General features: G+C 38.2%; 1 protein-coding gene across 3 annotated transcripts in view; it reads left to right on the top strand.

Annotated features, from left to right (window-relative positions):
• Positions 1-15,807, top strand: part of CCKAR (cholecystokinin A receptor) — a 31,819-nt gene extending 16,012 nt beyond the window's left edge. Inside the window, exons 2-6 of one of the 3 annotated variants that reach the window (XM_027686508.1) lie at positions 10,049-10,192; positions 10,938-11,189; positions 13,190-13,451; positions 14,172-14,299; positions 14,911-15,807. In XM_027686508.1, the coding sequence (XP_027542309.1) occupies positions 10,072-10,192; positions 10,938-11,189; positions 13,190-13,451; positions 14,172-14,299; positions 14,911-15,437 (1,290 nt within the window). In that variant the 5' untranslated portion in view covers positions 10,049-10,071 and the 3' untranslated portion in view covers positions 15,438-15,807. Of the gene's footprint in view, positions 1-9,881; positions 10,193-10,937; positions 11,190-13,189; positions 13,452-14,171; positions 14,300-14,910 lie in introns of those variants that run through there. The other 2 variants (XM_027686511.1, XM_027686510.1) reach the window with 2 other exon arrangements.
• The last annotated feature ends 2,794 nt before the right edge of the window (positions 15,808-18,601 follow it).

Genomic DNA, 18,601 nt, shown 5'->3' with positions numbered 1-18,601 from the left:
TAATTTGGGTCATGGAGATTTTTACTTCCATTACGAAGACTTTTCAAATATCCTTACCTTGATTTTTGCTTCCTTAACTTGATGTCTGCTCTGTTGGAAAGATGGCTGGAAATGCCACAAAAAGGAAATGCTGAATGAACTGAACATAGCAAGCAGAACCTTCATAAGTTTCTTACAGTTTTGTCTCCACTGATGGTGCTTCCCTTTCCCTGCATGGGCAAATGCCTTACATCATCCAAAGGGAGCACTGGGCACTGAATAATTATCATTTATCATCACCAACTATGGAATAGAGTCTTTTCTGATAGATCTCATGCTATGGTGGGGGCCTAAAGAATCCTGTGTTGAATATAATACAGTTGTCCTGTAGTAGTTCAGAAGAGATTAAGTCAAAATGTAAACTGAGCCCTAATTTCTAAACACCATTTCTCTGTTACATACAGGAATATATTATTGCAGAAATGATCTGAAACATTGACTATTAATACTGCCTGTTACAAGAATTGTTGTGCTTATATAAAACACAACTAAATGATCAAGTTTTTGCTGTGGGAATAAGTTCATCATAACAGCATGCTCAAGAATTCACCTGAGAAAGAGTGGAACAGTAAGATGGAAGAACACACATATGTAAAGCACAGCTCTGAAGGCTGGATTCAGAGCTGTTGAGTAGCAGGCTACCCTGCTTTCACTGAACCAAAACATACAAATTAATATACACATCTGCTTAAAGGAAAAATTACATGAAAGTTTTATGCACAGCTCTAGGGAACACAGACAAACCCAAATGATTTGATTTCAGATGAAGCTCTGCACACTGAAAGCAAAAAATTTAAATATACAAATGCAGTTATGTTTTCTGTTTTGCATCACCATTTAGAGCTCTGTAAAGAAGTCTTTGAAATGCACAACAAATTTGTTAAATCAAAAAAAGGACAGTGGTAGTACATTAAAAATTGTATTACTTCGTTAATTAACAGGATACAGGGTTGAATCTTACAATGTTGCAACATGTTCCCAGAAAGAATATTAGAAAACATTCACAAAGGTCGTAGTGCTAAAGGGCTCAGGAAGGGTTGGAATAATGTGTATTTATTACAAAAAGGAAAGTGAGGAGACAAGTTATGAAGCTGTGTGGTGGTGGCCTGCCATCTACTCCTCTTGAAAAAGAAAATGAAGATTTATCTAGCAATTTATATCAGATCTGATTTTTTAGAATTTATTTGAAAATTTTCCACAGAATCCAATTTTAAATTTCCAGCCTTCTCTATGTGAGGTCTTGTAAAAGAGATATTCTGCTATGAAATGACTCAGTTGAACAGCAAATGAAATAAATAGTGTGTTACTTTTTATTTTGCCAGAGCATTCCCATTTGACTTCTAATAACAACTTTCATGAGCAGTCATTGAGAATTAAGTGAAAACTTTGGGGAGGTCTGTCTTTACGAAGTATAAAATTGCAGCTGACACTTCTGGCTTTCTAACTGAAATGTAAATTAAAATTAAAGAGATAAGATCACTGTTAGATTATGATTTGAGCAAGATTATACTTCAAGTACTGCCGAGTTTAAAACCAGAGTGAGTTAAAGTAGGATCTGGGAGCATTTCAATGGCATATCACTTAAAATATTTAAAAACCCCTTCACTTGCTCCAGCAACTTAAGTAAGCAAAGCTTGCAAAAACAAAATACAAATTTTTACTGGTCTTTTATCATTATCTCATGCAAAATAATATTCCTGCTTCAATTTATTCATTTTTCTCACGTCACAGGATTGCAAAACGAATGCATTAGACTAAAAGGACAACATTGTGAAGAAGTAAGGTATCCAAGAAGGGACATAAATCCAAGAAGTAGCCACAATTTTTGTATGATCTGTGGCTGTTCTGCACTGCTTTGTCTGTACAAAGCACACTTAGCACCAGTGCAGTTCATTACAGAAAGGGCCAAACCAGTATGCATGAAATTGCAAATGGGAGAGATTGACTTCAGGCGCACACACACAATTACGATTAAGAGATCATCCAGAGTAGCTGCAAATTTTCAAATGTTTGTTAAAGCAAAATCAAGAGTGTATAATGTAATTTTTCTGTATACAAGGATTACATGCCAAATATCCAACTTCTGATATGTTTGATTTATAAGCCCTGGATATCTGGGGACACCATAGCAGCCTAACTGAGTCTGGCTCTATCAAAAAGTGAGTGTAGAGAATTCAGAGCAGAATATGTCCTTCGACTTCTGTTTCTCCTATCTTTTGAGAGTTGAGTCTTCTTGGCAGATTTAAAACAGTTTTGTAATGTAAGCAAAGACTAAACAATGAAAATTAATTTAAAACATACATACTTTCAGTCACATTAACTCCCTGCACAATGTAATGTTATATAAACATGGGCAAATAGTCCAAACTAACTATGGCAATTGTTCCTCAGAATATGTTTTCTTAAGAATTATATAGACGAAAGCGTGGCAAGTAAGGCCAACAATAGTATCATTTAACAGCCTGTCTGTGCTGAAACTCTGGAAATTATTATTTTCAGTGTTTCAATATTTGCATAATGTTTTGAAATCACTATCAAATACTTCCAGAACAGCTTAGCACAATTGAAATAAATCAGAGTATTTGTTATCACTATGGATTTGACTCGCTTCTCTCAGTTTCTCAAAAAATTGTAACTGACAGCTTTCTACATCCAGTTATTGGACAGCATTATACCCACCAAAGAAGTCCAAAGTGCAAAGAGAATTTAGCTAATTTACAAATAAAGGTGAATGTTCCAGAAATTAAGTCCTAGAACAGAACTTCAGCTGGGGTAAATTGTCTTCGGTCCTGAAGGTCTCCCTGTACCTCGTCTTATTGGGTTCAACAATTAGTCCAACCTGTCAGCTAGCAGAGGTCCATTTATACAAAAAAACTGGCCTGGAGATTGTCACAGTAAAAGAACAATAGTCAAACAATAAAATACATAATTGAGTACAATAAAATGCAGGCCATGAGCCTAATTTAAAATCTTACTTTCATTATATAGGTCCCACAGCTTGAAGGGGACAACCTGTCATCTTGCTGTCTGAGTACCCTTCCATGCAAAATCAGAACAATGAGAAACCAACAAAACTCTAGCCATCACACAGTCTTTTGTTTTTTTTATTAGATCAAAGTGCTACTTTGGTTAAGTATTTTGAGGGAGGGAGTGTTGTTTCCTTTTGGGGTTTGCTGGTAAGAGTTTATAGAGGACAGTAGCTGTCTATGTTGTACCAGTAGTAATGGTAGAAAGGTCTTCTAAAGGAGAAACATTTTGTAATACCTTCTAAAATTTTTGCTCTTTATCCCCACTTCCTGATTTGAATTGTCTCAAATAACTGAAATTCATATTCATAATTCAGTTGTTGAGAAGAGATTTAGCCAGTGAGTTACCCTGTAAAAAGTGAGGTTATGTGCCCCTCTTCAGCTACTGAATAACAGAGAATTTATGAAAATATAATAAAATTGTATGTTCCATTTCTTGTGTAGATTTGTACAAATTTATGCCATTCTAGATTACTACTCAGAGGAAGTTAGTGTTTCCTATAAGAAACTGAAGCTTTCAAGAACTACTGTTGCTGATTAAATTAATTCTTATGTAAGTGTAATTTTCAGTATTTGTCTAATAGAGACAATGCTTATCTTGCTTCCCATAGCTTGGGTTCCCTTAAGACAACTATTACATGAATCTTGGGAACTCAGATGTCAATGAATAACTTTTGGTAGTATTACCTTAAAGATATTTACCATTAAGAGATAATAAATAGAAACTAGTACTCCTCTAAAAATGTAGATGTTAGGTGAAATGTCGTGAAACAGAAAGTATTTTCTGTCTGTATATAGTAAAATACACGAACTTTGGAATCTTGAATTAAAACCCTGGCTTCAGACATGCTGGTACCAATTCACCCATCAGCTGACTTTCTCTATTTCCTCCCTGCCAACTGCACAGCCAGTCTCTTAATGACTTAGTTGGTGTTGCGAAACTAACATCTCTTTATCTAATTCTGCAGAAAAGTGGAAATATATTTGATCTTAACGTTATGAGGGTAGCGTGGCTTCTTTTGAGAGCAGTGTGTCTGACAGCAGCAGTCAGAAAAGGCTGCCTTTCTTTTCCCAACTCTTCCACTCTCCCGTTGAGTGGCCTATGCCAAATATTTTGCTGCAATTTTTTGTCTTTAAATTGAAACTCATAGTGGCTGCAGTTAGCATAACTAACTTTTTTAATATACCTCTGTGAGATCTACTAATGAAAATCTCTTGTGGTAAAATAGTGGTGACTCTCTGTTATGTGCCTAACTGGAATCTTAAAATAAAAGATTATGATTCTCAATTGTTACAAGTGAGGGTTTATTTAGCAGCTTGTTGCAGTTTTGAGCATTGTTAAAGGGTTGAGTACTGTCAAGAACAGTTATACCAATTTGTTGCTGACATTATAATCTATAGGGACTGTTTCTGGTGACAACCCCTGATATTTTATCTGTTTGTTACAAACCGTGTCGAGACTGTATCTCAGGGAAGTCTCAGACAACTGGTACCTTAGAATACGTGATGGATTTTGACTTTGACTGATTCTGGTCTAGTATGCAAGGCTATGCTCAAAGGAGCCCATTAATGGTACCAGCACCTGTTGGTGTTATTATAATCCAAAAAAAGAGACCTCTTGGGACATGTGTTGATGCAGGTTAGTTGGCATGAGGTTCTAGCACCCACAGTATAAGGGTATGCAGGGCTGTTTCCTTGCAACTCTAGCTTGAAGCTTGAAATGTTTTTTCCTGGCAAACTAATATTCATAGGGTGAAGGGGAAAAAAAGAGAGTTGTACAACCCTGTGTATAACCTGCAAAAGAAACAGACACCTTTTAAAAATACCTATATTCCTCTTTCAGGGGTGTGTATTCATTCCTCATAGCACTTATGCATCAGTTATAATAATCCAGGAAAAGAAGGGTCAGCTTCAGTTGTTCAGCAAGCATTGATGTAACTTCTGCCCTCAATTTTTAATAGTTAGTTAGAGGGCCAGGTGTATGGAGAGAGGCAGTGCAGCTGAGCCCAGTGATAGGCTGGGGAGCGCCAACATGAGTCGCAATGTGCACAGTAAACCATGTAGGAGGAATGAGTGGATAATGACTCATCCCTGACCTCAGTAATGGCATCTTACTGACTGTCACAGAGTGTCAGAAGGATTTTTATGTGAGCTTATGTTTCACTGGACAAATCATTTACACATATTTCTTTGAAACAGTTTCCCTAAATTTTATACGACACTTGTATAACAATCTCTGGAGCAAAAATGAGTTTCTGACTTTTCTTTCACCCTGAAAGTGCACAGAAACTTTAACATGATTACGAAATTGGACCTGAAGATTTAGAGAGACAATATCACAGAATCACACAATCAACTACGTTGCAAAAGACCTCTGAGAACATTGACTTCCACCTATGATCTAACACCTAACACCATCTTGTCAACTAGACTGTGGCACTAAGTGCCACATCCAGTCTTTTCTTAAACACCTCCAGGGACGGTGACTCCACCACCTCCCTGGCCAGCCCATTCCAATGCCCAATCACTCTTCTTGTGAAGAACTTTCTCATGTCCCACCTAAACCTCCCCTGGTGCAGCTTAAGACTCTGTCCTCTTGTCCTGCTGGGAGAAGAGACCGACACCCACCTGGCTACAAACTCCTTTCGTGTAGTTGTAGAGAATTATGAGGTCTCCCCTGGAGCCTCTTCCTCTCCAGGCTGAACAATGCCAGCTCCCTCAGCTGCTCCTCATAGGACTTGTGCTCCAGACCCTTGACCAGTCTCATTGCCCTTCTCTGGACACGTTCCAGCACCTCAAAACCCTTTCTAAATTGAGAGGCCCAGAACTGGACACAGTACTTGAGATGTGACCTCACCAGTGCCGAGTACAGGGGAAGAATCACTTTCCAAGTCCTGCTGGCCACACTGTTCCTGATACAGGCCAGGATACCATTGGCTTTCTTGGCCACCTGGGCACACTGCTGGCTCATGTTCAGCTTCCTGTCAATCCAAACTCTCAGGTCCCTTTCTGCCTGGCTGCTCTCCAGCCACTCTGTGCCCAGCCTGTAGTGCTGCACGGGGTTGCTGTGGTCAAAGTGCAGGACCTAGCACTTGGTCTTGTTGAACCTCATCCCATTGGCTTTATTCATCCCATTCATCAGAGAGCCTAAACATTGTACGTAAGTCACAGCCACCATCTGGGAAGCCCCATTTCCTCCCTTCTGAGGAAGGTAGTATGAAAGGCTGACTGGATGCCCATGAAGGCATCAGGACCAGCTGTATTGCATCTCACAGGTAGGTCAGGTAGGTGGTACTGCAAACATCCAAAAAGTCAAACACTATGAGTTGGCACTTCAAAAGAAAGAAAAGTGGTCAACCCCTAAATAATTTAAAAGATACCTTGAAATGTGTCCACGTGGAATATCATCATTGAAGATCTGTGCAGTCTTCCAGACATTTATTAAGCAACATGATATGTAATATATGACATCTGGAGGAACACTACAGACGCAGCAGGAGCACCTTGTTTGCCTTTGATCCCATCTGCAGTTGGTGAATGGTATTTCAGAAATACCATTTCTGAAGGTACAACAAGATGCTCTGAAGTAAATTCCATCATTATGTTATCGAGTTCTGATGGGTGTGATATGAACTGTTTAATTGCAGCTACTGTGAGACACTGACAGGACTCAAGCTCAAATCACTTTGAAAAAGCTTACAAAAAATGTGTTCCTGAGAATTTTTGTGTTCTCCAGAAGTGTGGGCTAATCCTGATCTCCCTGTAGGTTCTGCCTGTGTGAATAATGCCGCTGAATCAGTGGCCTAATGCCAGCATAAACCTGGCAAGTGAGAACAGAAGTCGACCATGACTTTTCAGAGATGTTTTTTCTAGTTAGTTTATTATATTTCATTTGTCAGGACAAAAAAAGACATGGCAACAAACCCAAAGTTGGACACAAGATAAAGATACGCTTTTCCAAATTCATAATTTTACAAGTGGAATTTCATTTAAATTTAAGTAAAGATCTTTGTCAAATTAATGAAAAAACAGAACAGCTTATTCTTCAGGGAAAAAAAAAGAGGCAACTGTAAATTGAAGCAGCTTGGTTTTGGATGAGAAAAGATATATACACATAGCAGGAAATGACCGAGCACAGCAACTGTTTTGGCTGCAAAGCCAGTGTGTTCAATATTTGACATTACAGGGGTAAAAAGGATTAAGGCTAAAATTACAAGAAAAATAAAAAGATTCTTTTGTTGTCAGGGATTAGCAAGCCTCCTTCAAATATGGGGAAAAAAAATTTGTATACTTTTGTCTAAACTATCTACACAGGCACATTAAGGTATCTAAATTATTTCTTAATTACAAAGCCAGTTTTATTAATAAATTATTGCTGTTAATAAAACAGCCAGCTCAAAGGAAGTTCTTCCCTAAAACTTCCAACATCTCAAATAATGTATGATTATGTTCAAGTGGGACAGACATTTGATCATCAAAAATGATCAAAATAATTTTTGATTCTCCTAAGTAATAAAATTACATCTGTGATTAGCAAGCATTTCATTAAAACCATCTCCTCTTTTTTTCCTCTCCAAAAACTTGCAGGGAGACAGTGAGATGATAGTGATCTGCATGGAGAATGATCTGTCATAAAATTAGCTAAAAGGATTGGAGAGAAATGATATTATAAAGGCAACTCAGAACTGCCCAAACATGAGGAGTATTGGCTGTACATTTGAGTAAATCTGTGCAAAAAATAAATGCCTATAAAAACAAAACTCTTTGATCTTGCTATGTTTCATGCAGAAATTGACTCCAAGAGGAGAGTCAAGAGTTCATAGCAAATTCTTACTCATTTACTCTGGCAATTTAACCATCAGATGCTGAATCCAGCTCAGCCCAGGACCAGATGGTATTCATCCAGAACTTCTAAAGGAAATAGTAAAATTATTAAACATGATGTACAATCTATTGTTTAGAACTACACTGTTGCCGGGGCAAAAAAATAGCGTAAATTTGATGACAATGTTTAAAAAGGACTCCAGGGGAACTAAACCCTTGGAATTATGAGCCAGTCTGTAAGCCTGGCACTCACAAAAGGAAAACTGGTGAGGACTGTAATAACAGATAAAAATCTCTGGATACATGGTCTGCACAAATTTACCGAGGAAAGCTGCACCTTACGGATTTAGAGTTCTGAGCATGTGAACAGGATGATCCAGTTTTAACAGTAACTACACAGTTGCTGGGATTTGCACAAGATCTCATTCCCTCACTCATTCAGCACTTGGTTTTGGTTGAAATTAGTACCCTCTGGAGTCAGTCATAGCTCACCACCACTGTACTCTCTGCTCATTTGCTGTCTGCACAGTACATGGCTGTGCTGAAAAGCTTCACAGGGCAAGCTGCAGCCAACACAGTTTACCTCTTTGCTGACACCATGAAGCCTCTAGCCATGGCTGCTGGCCTCATTGTCTTCATCCATCTTGTATGTGCTTAGGAAACATGTCTTGACACTGTAGTGGGCCCATCCCTTGGGATGGGGCTCAGTGAGGGGCTTCTGGGGAAGCTGGTCCTTCACATTGTCCCACATATATTTGAGGCCAATGAGAGAGACATGCACTGGCTTTACAGTGTTTGTTGTACTGCCCTGCCAGCCTCTCACCCTGCTCACAGCAAGTGGGACCACGCAGTGGTATGGACCACTGATGACCAGCTGCATCCAGGACTCCCAGAGGCAAAAAGGATAATTGAGAAATTAGAACTTTAAATGTTACTTTTCAATCTACTCCCCTACACACCCATTCCCATATTCACACTATGAAGCAAAGCTGGCAAGACTGGAAAAGAAACCCAGGCATTCCAATCTGTGTATATCAACTTTAAGGGGTTGGGACTTGTTATAAAGGATGTGTTATTGCTCTGCCTGTTTAAGTAGAAGAGATTTTAAATGTGAAATTTGTTTTCCACTAAGTTATAACAGATTAATTTCAAATATTAATTTACATTTCTGGCTATAAACAGGCTGTATACTGGAAGTTAAAAGCCCATGACTTTGTGAAAACAACAGTGAGGATGATGTTTATGTATTAAAAAAGCAGAACTTTTAACCTTTCAAGATCATTGTGTTTTACACTGGTGTGTAACTAATGCGCCCTAATTTATTATTTTAAACAAGTTTGTACTCAAATCATATACAAGTCCTTGCACAGAGGAAATGTGTAGGCTTCTGCTTATATTACCTAACAATTCCAATATACCTTCATAAGGTTTGATCCAAGAATATTGAAATTAGTTTTTCTATTGCCTTGCTGGGGTTTGGGTCAGGCACGTACTGCACCTTTGTGTGAAGCTAGAACTTCACCAAATGAGCTAAATGTAACTGCTCTTATTTTTCTAAGCCTTCCCTATCTTCAGTTTGCTCTGAAAAATATGAAGATAAGAATCATTTCCATGTAAGGAATGCAAAATCTTCACTATGTTTTCCTCTTCTCTGCCCTTTTATTCAGCTACTCTTACCATTTCAAATGTTGGTATTTGAGAGACAGATTTATCACTCTCATCACTCACTGGTTCTCATTCATTGGCTGTGGCATAACAGTGTGCCTCCGGGAGATATTGCAGAGACGAGAGTAGAAGCAATCTTGCAAGGGGTTAATGCTGTAATCTTTTTCTAGGCTGTTTATAATCCCAACACTAGTCCAGTAACAGAAGAGGGTGGATCTAAAAAGTACCAGAGGGGATGTGTGTGTGTATGTGCATACATGTGAGTGTGTATGTGCACACATGCTTTGCTTTTCTGAACTGCCTTGTGAGCCCCTGGAATAAATCTGGTTCAGCCTGAACAGGGCTCTGTGTGCTGGGTGCTCCTGTCAGAGAGTCAGAAGAGCTTCCTTGCACAACTGCCTCTCTTGTATTTCTCCTGAAGACTTCATTCAGAAATGTATTTATTCACTGAAAGAGTGGGCAGATAGTTACAAACCCACTCTCTTCTTCATCAAAGCTAACCTGTGGATATTGAAGAATGGAAATAGTTGATGCAAGCTTCCTCGGGAACAGTACCAACATTACTGCTTTCCTGTGCAATATCATCTTGGAAAATGACACTTTTTACTGTGTGGATGATCCACCTTATCATTCTAAAGGTATGTATAGAAACACAGATTTTTTTTCACGTGGTTTTAGTTCTAGCTGGATGTAGAGATACTGTGGAAAGAAAGAGCTATGCAAGGCTTTTTCTCTGAGGAAGTGCAAAATAAACTGCTTGGTGATAAGTTAGGATGAGAAACAGGCAGCAAAGAATTCAGCGTGTTCTGGTTTTTCAGGTTAAAAATTCAACTAGGAAAAAATTTGGATATAATGGAAAATTAAAACAGTAGCACTACTGGGCACAAAATGTAAACAGCTGTGGTAAGGATTTGGAGAAACAGGATTTTTACTCAGTTCAATAACAATGGAGTGATCAGATCTCATATTGTGTATGAAAATTATTAAATATGAAATCATAGCACTTTGAGGCTGAAAAAACCCCATCATGTATTAAAACATTTTTGTTTGCTATATAATTTCTTACTTCTGCATAAAGAAGGAACTCTCATGATGAGTGCTGCACCCTAAGTGGTGTGAGCAGAACATGCTTTAAGAAGTTGTATTTGACTCTTCAAATGTACAGTGTATTGCATGTATTGTAGCTGAATGCTATGCAATTCAGGTACATCAGAATAAGTTTAAGAATTTCAGCTCTTTAACTGATTTTGCATTGTACTAAGACATAAACCTTAGTAAAATTGAGTTCAGAAAGGCTTTTACTTTTTGATTAAAGGATGAAATATAGAATACTACTCTGAGTCAAATGCTACATAACTGATCTTTTCTTGTGACAATTTTCAGATTTTCATCAGATAATTCGAATTCTGCTGTATTGTTTGATATTCTTGCTCAGCGTTTTGGGGAACATTCTGGTAATTACAGTGCTGATAAGAAACAAGCGGATGAGAACAGTCACCAACACGTTTCTGCTGTCACTAGCAGTCAGCGACCTGATGCTCTGCCTTTTCTGCATGCCTTTCACCCTCATTCCCAACCTGCTGAAAGATTTTATTTTTGGTAGTGCTGTTTGCAAAGCTGCCACTTATTTCATGGGTAAGTCTGAGAAGTTTATACCTATTTTGAAGTCTGACTAACGAGACAGGTGAGAAGGTATTTAAAGACCTACAAAAAGCTGATTGTTTCCACCTGCCGTTGAAGTTACCAATATCATGAAGAAACATCTTTGTAGTGCAAATCTTGTGGTTCTAGTTTCCTTGGTCTGATCCAGCAAAACACAGAGACACCTACCTAACTTTAATGACATACAGAAGTGTTTTGCTGGATCAGATTAGGTGTGTTGCATGATCCAGCTTTAATGAGGAACCCCGCACACGCATTTGCTTACTTGTACCTGACAAAGTTGTTAGCAGTGTTCAGATCACCCACCAGAAGTTGTGGGGTTGTACATACTTGCTAAGGGCAGATTTTACCCACAGATTTTTGGTAGCAGTGACACATGAAAAAGTAAAATTGGCCAAAGTAGAGGTAATTTGCAGAGCTGGAATTTAGAGCAAGCACTTTTTCAGGACAGGTCAGATGGGATCAGAGCTCACTAGGAGACCATAAAACACACATGGTTTTAGAGGCTGACTCTAAAAAGCATCACTTTTATACACCTTGATGTATACCCTTGTTTTGCTGTGGAGCCAGGAGCCAAGAATTTCAAAATGCCTGGGTTATGTCTGTGTGTGTAACCAATTTTTGTCTCACTTCCAATACGTCTCATGCATTTGCTGGTTTCTTAACAAAAAAAAAAAAAGGAAAAAAAAGAAAGAAAAAGAAAAAAAAAAGAAAGAAGAACATCATGCAATGTTTTCAGCACTTTTGGGAGACCCGCAGTTTACAGAAACCTCAGGTCCTCTTTCAACCCATGCCCTTGAGAACTTTGATGTAATGTGAAAGTACACACCTAAAGTGTGTGAATGGGAAATCAACATCTTTTTGTAGATAAAACAAATAAAACTAAAGGCCATGTTTAAACAATTATAATGAATTGCTGCCATAAATACCATAAAACATTACTGAAGCATTGTCATCTTGCTCTTATTCACTGTGTAAATTACTTTATTAAAAAAAATCCAGTGAGATGGATCAAACGTGAACATTCTCATTATGAAGCTGTTTTATTTTAACAGTTGGAATGTGGATATTTTCCATTAGTGGTTCAAGTAACAGAGGCTTCAACTGACAGACACTGACAACCATTGCATCAATGATGTTCAATTTTTTAAGATGTAGAAAGACATATTTTAACTTACAGATGATTTGTGTAAAGCAAACTGTAAAGATATTGGCATTTTATAGTTTGACCCGCATTAGAACATTCACAAAGGCTGTTAAATGAAAGCTGGTTCACTGAAAGAAAGATCTGTGACAAAGTTAAGAAGAAATATTTATAATCTTGTAGTGGTGAACTTGGGCACCTCAATGACAGAAACACAGATATTTTATAATATATGAACAGGAGAAATTAAGGACACTCGAAGGACAAAGTCTCTACTTCTATGTAACTTCATTTCTCCTTCTTTGTAACTCCATTAGCATCTAATTAAAAAAGTTGTAACGTATTTAATTCTCTTGAATGATAAAATCAGATCACCAGTCAAGCAGGACACTCAAAAAACTTAAAACAATAGAAAAGGGACTGTGAACATCTGTATTAAAAGAGTAATTAACCACATCATCACATTGATTTCAAATGCTTGTTTGAATTTCAGTGCAATTAGTGGAGTGAATAAACCACAGCAGCAAAGAGAATAATTAGGACAAAAAGTGTCTTTTTCTCCTGTTATGGTTTGGTAGAGTGTATCTTTTCTCTTGGACTTTTGGAGTTAAAGAAAGGGAGAGCAAGAATATCAGTCTGGAGCAGTCTGATTTTGCCCCATTGTCTTTACTGACTTAAACTATATGGTATTTATAAATATTTTAACTTATAAGTAGTTTGCTATATTTTTAAATTTATGTATGCATACAGAAAGTTAGCAAGACCATTTGAAAATAACATGACCATTTAAAACAAAAGAATAACCTTTTTCTTTATTTTACACATATAGGTGTCTCTGTAAGTGTATCTACATTCAACCTGGTTGCCATATCTTTGGAGAGATACAGTGCCATTTGCAAACCGCTGCAGTCCAGGGTCTGGCAGACAAAATCTCATGCCTTGAGAGTGATTGCTGCTACCTGGTGTGTCTCCTTCACTATCATGTCACCATACCCAATCTACAGCAAACTGGTACCTTTTACCAAGTATAACAACACCACAGCAAATATGTGCCGGCTCATTTGGCCAAGTGATGTCATTCAGCAGTCTTGGTAAGACATAACTGGCTGTTAGCAAATGCATAATTATCTGGTGGAAAACAGGATTTCATGGTGGCATTAAGCCTATGGAAAATCAAGTATTAACCTTCAGCAAACCTTTACACTCTATCATGCTTATTTAGGAAGTTAAAAAAAACACCCATAATTTTAAGCTGCTTATATTTCGACACTTGCATGACTTTTCCCTTGTCACAGGAAAGATACCCAACATGGTGATGATTCTCACACTATGGTCTGCTAAGCCGCAACTGTCATTGTAAAGAAAGCATCTGTCATGTTAAGTAGGAATAGTGCTTTCACTCATTTATACATAAACTTTAACATTTTCAGAGAAATCCTTTAATAATCTTTGAGAAATGCAGACACATACAAGCACCTCTTTGTGTGCTGCCTTGCCTGTTAATTTGTTTGAAAGTCCTCTGAAGTAGAGAAGTAGAATCTGAGGTTGGAAAAGTCTTGAGAACTGGATCCTTTTGGTCGCTTACAGAGAACAGGGTCAGAGAGAAGAGGGGGGAAACAGTGCTCTGAGTCCTACACATCCAGGCAGAGTAAGTAAACAGCAGCACTATCAAGCAGCAATAGTACTTAGACATGATGTACTTGCATGGTGACTAAACACTTACTAGCCTCCCCCAGTTCTTAGCTGGATAAAAAGGAGTTTTTCTGGGTTTATGCTGTTCCCCGGTCTCAGCTTGTCTTTTTATTCTTTAGGTACACTTTCCTGCTACTCACACTCTTTCTTATTCCTGGAATTATAATGATGGTTGCATATGGCCTAATTTCTTTGGAACTCTACAGAGGAATAAAATTTGATGCCAGCCAGAGAAAATCTTCACGAGGTAACAATATACTTAGGTTTGGGGTGTTTTTTTAAGTTACAGTTGAAAATACGAGCAGTCATCTCGAGGTTAGTAAAAGGAAAACTTTCTATTTGCAAAAATGATCATTATGGTCAGTTATGTCATGAATTTACCAGCTGCATTTGTTGATTGAAGTTATTCTGTTACTCACTAGCAAATAAACCTCTCCTGTGGCTTGTTTGCAAAGGCTTGGGGGAGGGTACACTAAATTTCTAATTTGTTTATTATAGAAATATGAAGGGTTTTTTTTCTGGCCATGGATGAGAACCATTTCTGTCAATAAATTCCACAATTAAAATTGTCAAATTAAAATGGAAGCACATCATCTTGAAAACTATCTTCCATCAACACTGGACTTCAACAGTGTTCTTACACCTTTTGCATCAGTTTGTATAGATATAACACGTGAGAATATTGGGATGCAGAACAGCTGATAACATGACTGACTCAGAATAGGCCAGTGCTTTCTTTTGCTGTCCAGCTATGAATTATGTTATTTATTTAGACTTAGATTGCATTCTTCATTTTTATTTTGAATCGTCGTTCAGAGGTATTTTGCCAACTATTTAAACACTAATTTATATGTACAGAAAGAAAAATAAGTACCTGCAGTGCCAAATACGAGGATGGAGATGGATGCTACCTCAACAAAAGCAAAAGGAAAAGGAAGATGCCATTGCAACAGCTCTCTGTTATGAGCCACAGCAAGATAGAGAGGGTGAGAAGCAACAGCTCTTCTGCCAACTTAATGGCCAAGAAACTCGTGATCCGTATGTTGATGGTGATAGTGGTTTTGTTTTTCATTTGCTGGACTCCCATCTTCAGTGTCAATGCCTGGCGTGCGTTCGACACCGCTTCAGCAGACCAGCGTCTCTCAGGGGCTCCCATCTCCTTCATACACTTGTTGTCCTACACTTCTGCTTGTGTGAACCCCATCATATACTGCTTCATGAACAAGCGTTTCCGCATGAGCTTTCTAGCCACTTTCACCTGCTGTGCAAAGCAAAGGCCCCCTGCCATACGGGGAGAGGCTGTTGATGAAGAGGAGGGGAAGACGACACGGGCTTCACTCTCCAAAAGTTCTTACACGCACATGACTGTGTCTGCACCGCCCTGAGCTGTGTCAGAGGAGGCAACAAGAGGCCTATCATGTGGTGTTGGAGAGTGACTGTGGTACGAGCTGAACATGATTTAGTTCTGAGTTAATGAAACACTTCAGTTGACAGTAAACACAGTGAGAATTCTATGGGAAATGGATGCTATCACTGTCTGAGTGTTAGATCACTTTCCCTTCAAAAGTACAAAGGAGGAAGAGGTCTGTGAAGATAAAGGACTTTATAAAAAGCCTTAGAAGATGCTCTGTTTGCCATAAATTTCATTGTAAAAATTGATGTCCTTTACATCAACAATTTTGCTCAGTTTTCAGCTGCAATTCTGAGTATCTCCTAAAATTTCCAAGATGCTAATAGATTCTCCCCAAACATGAATATGTGTATTGCAGTCTTCACTTCACTAGCTATGCATCATAATAAAAAATCTTTCTGTTATATTTGTAGTATATTTTCACATTATTTTAGCTGAACTAATACATGTTGAGATAAATTTTGGCGTCACACTCACAGAAGTTCTGGGGTGGGGAGAATGGGTTTGTCCATGTGAAAATAATGCTTTTATGTAAAATAATTTTTTTTAATAAAATGAAAATAATATAAATATTGGTGACTTTGTGGATGGAATGCATTCTTCACTCGGACAATAACATAAATTAACATAATTTAAGTATTTTTCATTTAAATAAACACTGTAGAACAAGCACAAAGAAGTGGTTTTCTTCTGTGCAGCCGTAAGCACCCACACATGCAAGTGGCAGGGTCTTAGATGAGCCCCAAAGTCTCATGTGGAAATTGTCACACTGGGTAGCACAGGAATAAAGCTTGAGATAAAGCAAGGAGGTTTTTTACAAAAGATGCAGGACTGCAGATGCAGGTTGGTGCCTGTGGCTGTCACACGTTTCACAAATACATTCACAGTCACTCCAGGGGCAGCACAGTCCACATGGATATAGAAGCCATTAGGTGCAGAATGGCAAAAAGAGTAGACACAATGAACAAAGGCTGAAAGACTTTGTCAGAAAATGGTTTTTCTAAACTTTAAAGCAACTATTTTCTGCAGCTATCCATACTTGTAAACAGACTCAGCATAGAAAAAACCCCAACTTTGAATGCTGTTATTATTGGTTCTTGATTGAGCAAGGAATCCAGTTTCTTTCCCATGCAGCACACAGGTGAGTGTGGGTGTTCAGGTCATGTCCTTTGCTCCGTGGAACACAGATGGAGAAGTTATATCACTTATTTTGTTTTGTGAAAATATCCTGTTGGAGATATTTCTATCTTCTAGCTGAATCAGTATCATTAAAAAACCTTGTTATTAGACAGAGATTAGATTTGAGCACAGCGTGGAATGTAGATGTGGATATTAAATATAGCCACTCTCAAGGTTTTTAATCAGGAAAATCTGTTCTCTTTACAGAATGATTTTAAATTAGAAATATACTGTGAGTTCCAGTCATCCAGATCTATGTTCTGCAACAGGTTATTGCCTGAAATGGTTTACCCTTACAACTTAGCACACAACTTTAGCTATTATTTTTTTGCATTCAGCTTGTCCACAGACAGGAAATTAAAAAAAAAATTCTCAACACTATTTGTGCACAATCCATAGAAACAATGTTTTGCCTGCCACGTTAATAAAGTAGAACTGTTCCTGGAACAGCGGTGAGACAACTGACATCGATCTGACCTTTTGCAAATACCCAACAAATTAAATTATGGGATTTAATTCATAACAATGAAATGAAAATTTTACTTCACTTAAGGATGCAAGTTGAGCCCCTCTACAAACCTGTCTTATGTTGAAACTGAAACGACAAACTTAGCTGCTTTGGGATTTATGTGGAACAGTAACTGCAGAAAACATATTTTTGAAGTATCTTATACCATTTGAAAGCCTGAATCTATTACAGATCATAGTTTAAAAATTGTTGTTTAAGTAAAAAAACCCTCACATTTTAATAATATACTGGATGTGACTGTTACTGGCTATGTGCTGTATAGCAAGACAACTGCCTTCACAGCTTTGTGTGCACTTTCAAAAGCAAATTCCTTTTTGTAGATGTAGTTTCTTTGGCACCTTTAGAGTGACGTAACAGGACGTGCATCGTTCACCTGCTCCCACTGGTTTAACCCAAGGATAGTGGTTTCAGATGAAAGGCAATAGCTATTTTCAACAATGCCTTAATCAGATCTCAGCCCCCTGTGGCCTCCAGTACCTGTGGCTGAAAGGAGCAGACTTTCTGATTGATTCCCCGCTCATAACTATCAGGGAGCACAATTTGGAGGTGATGAAATGAGGGAGGCAGGAGAAGATCCTGATGGAGTGGTGGTTGGGAGGCGATTAGGGAAGGGATGAAATATGCCAGAGCAGACATGTTTCCTTTTGTCCAAGGCCTGTCTGTGTGTGAGTCACTTTTCCCCTCCATTACCCCCTATGTACCTATTTTCTTTTTAAACCACCACAATAACTCTTCTGATCAAGCTCCCAAAGCCATAAGCTTTAGGCCAAAGTCCAGCAAGAAGTGAGAATTAAGATTTTAAAAAGCAATATTGCAATCCAGTAGTTTTGTCTTCTTCTGCCCTGGTCTCCTACCACAGGAAATTTCAGTCTTTCTGCATCCTAATGCCATTTTCCCTGATCTGTGCATTGCAGAAGTCATTCCTGGGTCCAAATGTTGCCCTTTCATTGCTAAAGAGGCATGTCATCCTCCCAGTACCTTTAATTAGAATGCTGATGTCAGTGAAAATGTATCTTCAGTAACAAATGTGGGTGGAATAAACATATCAAAATAAAATGAGACCACGAAATCTCCTTATTTTAACAGTAGTTTACAGGGGATGTGGGGGAAAATCCTATCCTGAAAGTTTACTTCTACAATGAGCAGTTCCTAAAAGCAAACTGTTTCCCAGATGTAGCAGAAAAATGGTAAACCAATAAATTTCAGGTGTACAATGCCCATAAATCTCTGAAGCCTTTATCTTCTTTCCCTTTCTCCTGACTCCTACTTTTTTTCCTCCCTTTGTCTTTCTCTTATCTCTTTCAGCTGCATGACACCATCTGTTTTTTCTCCTGTATGCTTCCCAGTCTCTAGGTTACTTTCCCCCCACCAACAATTGCTAGATGACTTTTTCCTCTTTGACAGGTTTATTTTCCTTCACAGATTTACTT

The sequence above is a fragment of the Neopelma chrysocephalum genome, unplaced genomic scaffold, assembly GCF_003984885.1.
Source record: "Neopelma chrysocephalum unplaced genomic scaffold, ASM398488v2 Primary Assembly neopelma1_71, whole genome shotgun sequence".
In the NCBI taxonomy this organism is placed as follows: Eukaryota; Metazoa; Chordata; class Aves; order Passeriformes; family Pipridae; genus Neopelma; species Neopelma chrysocephalum.
Note: the sequence above shows the minus strand (reverse complement) of the source record. Positions and strands in the feature narration are given on the sequence as shown.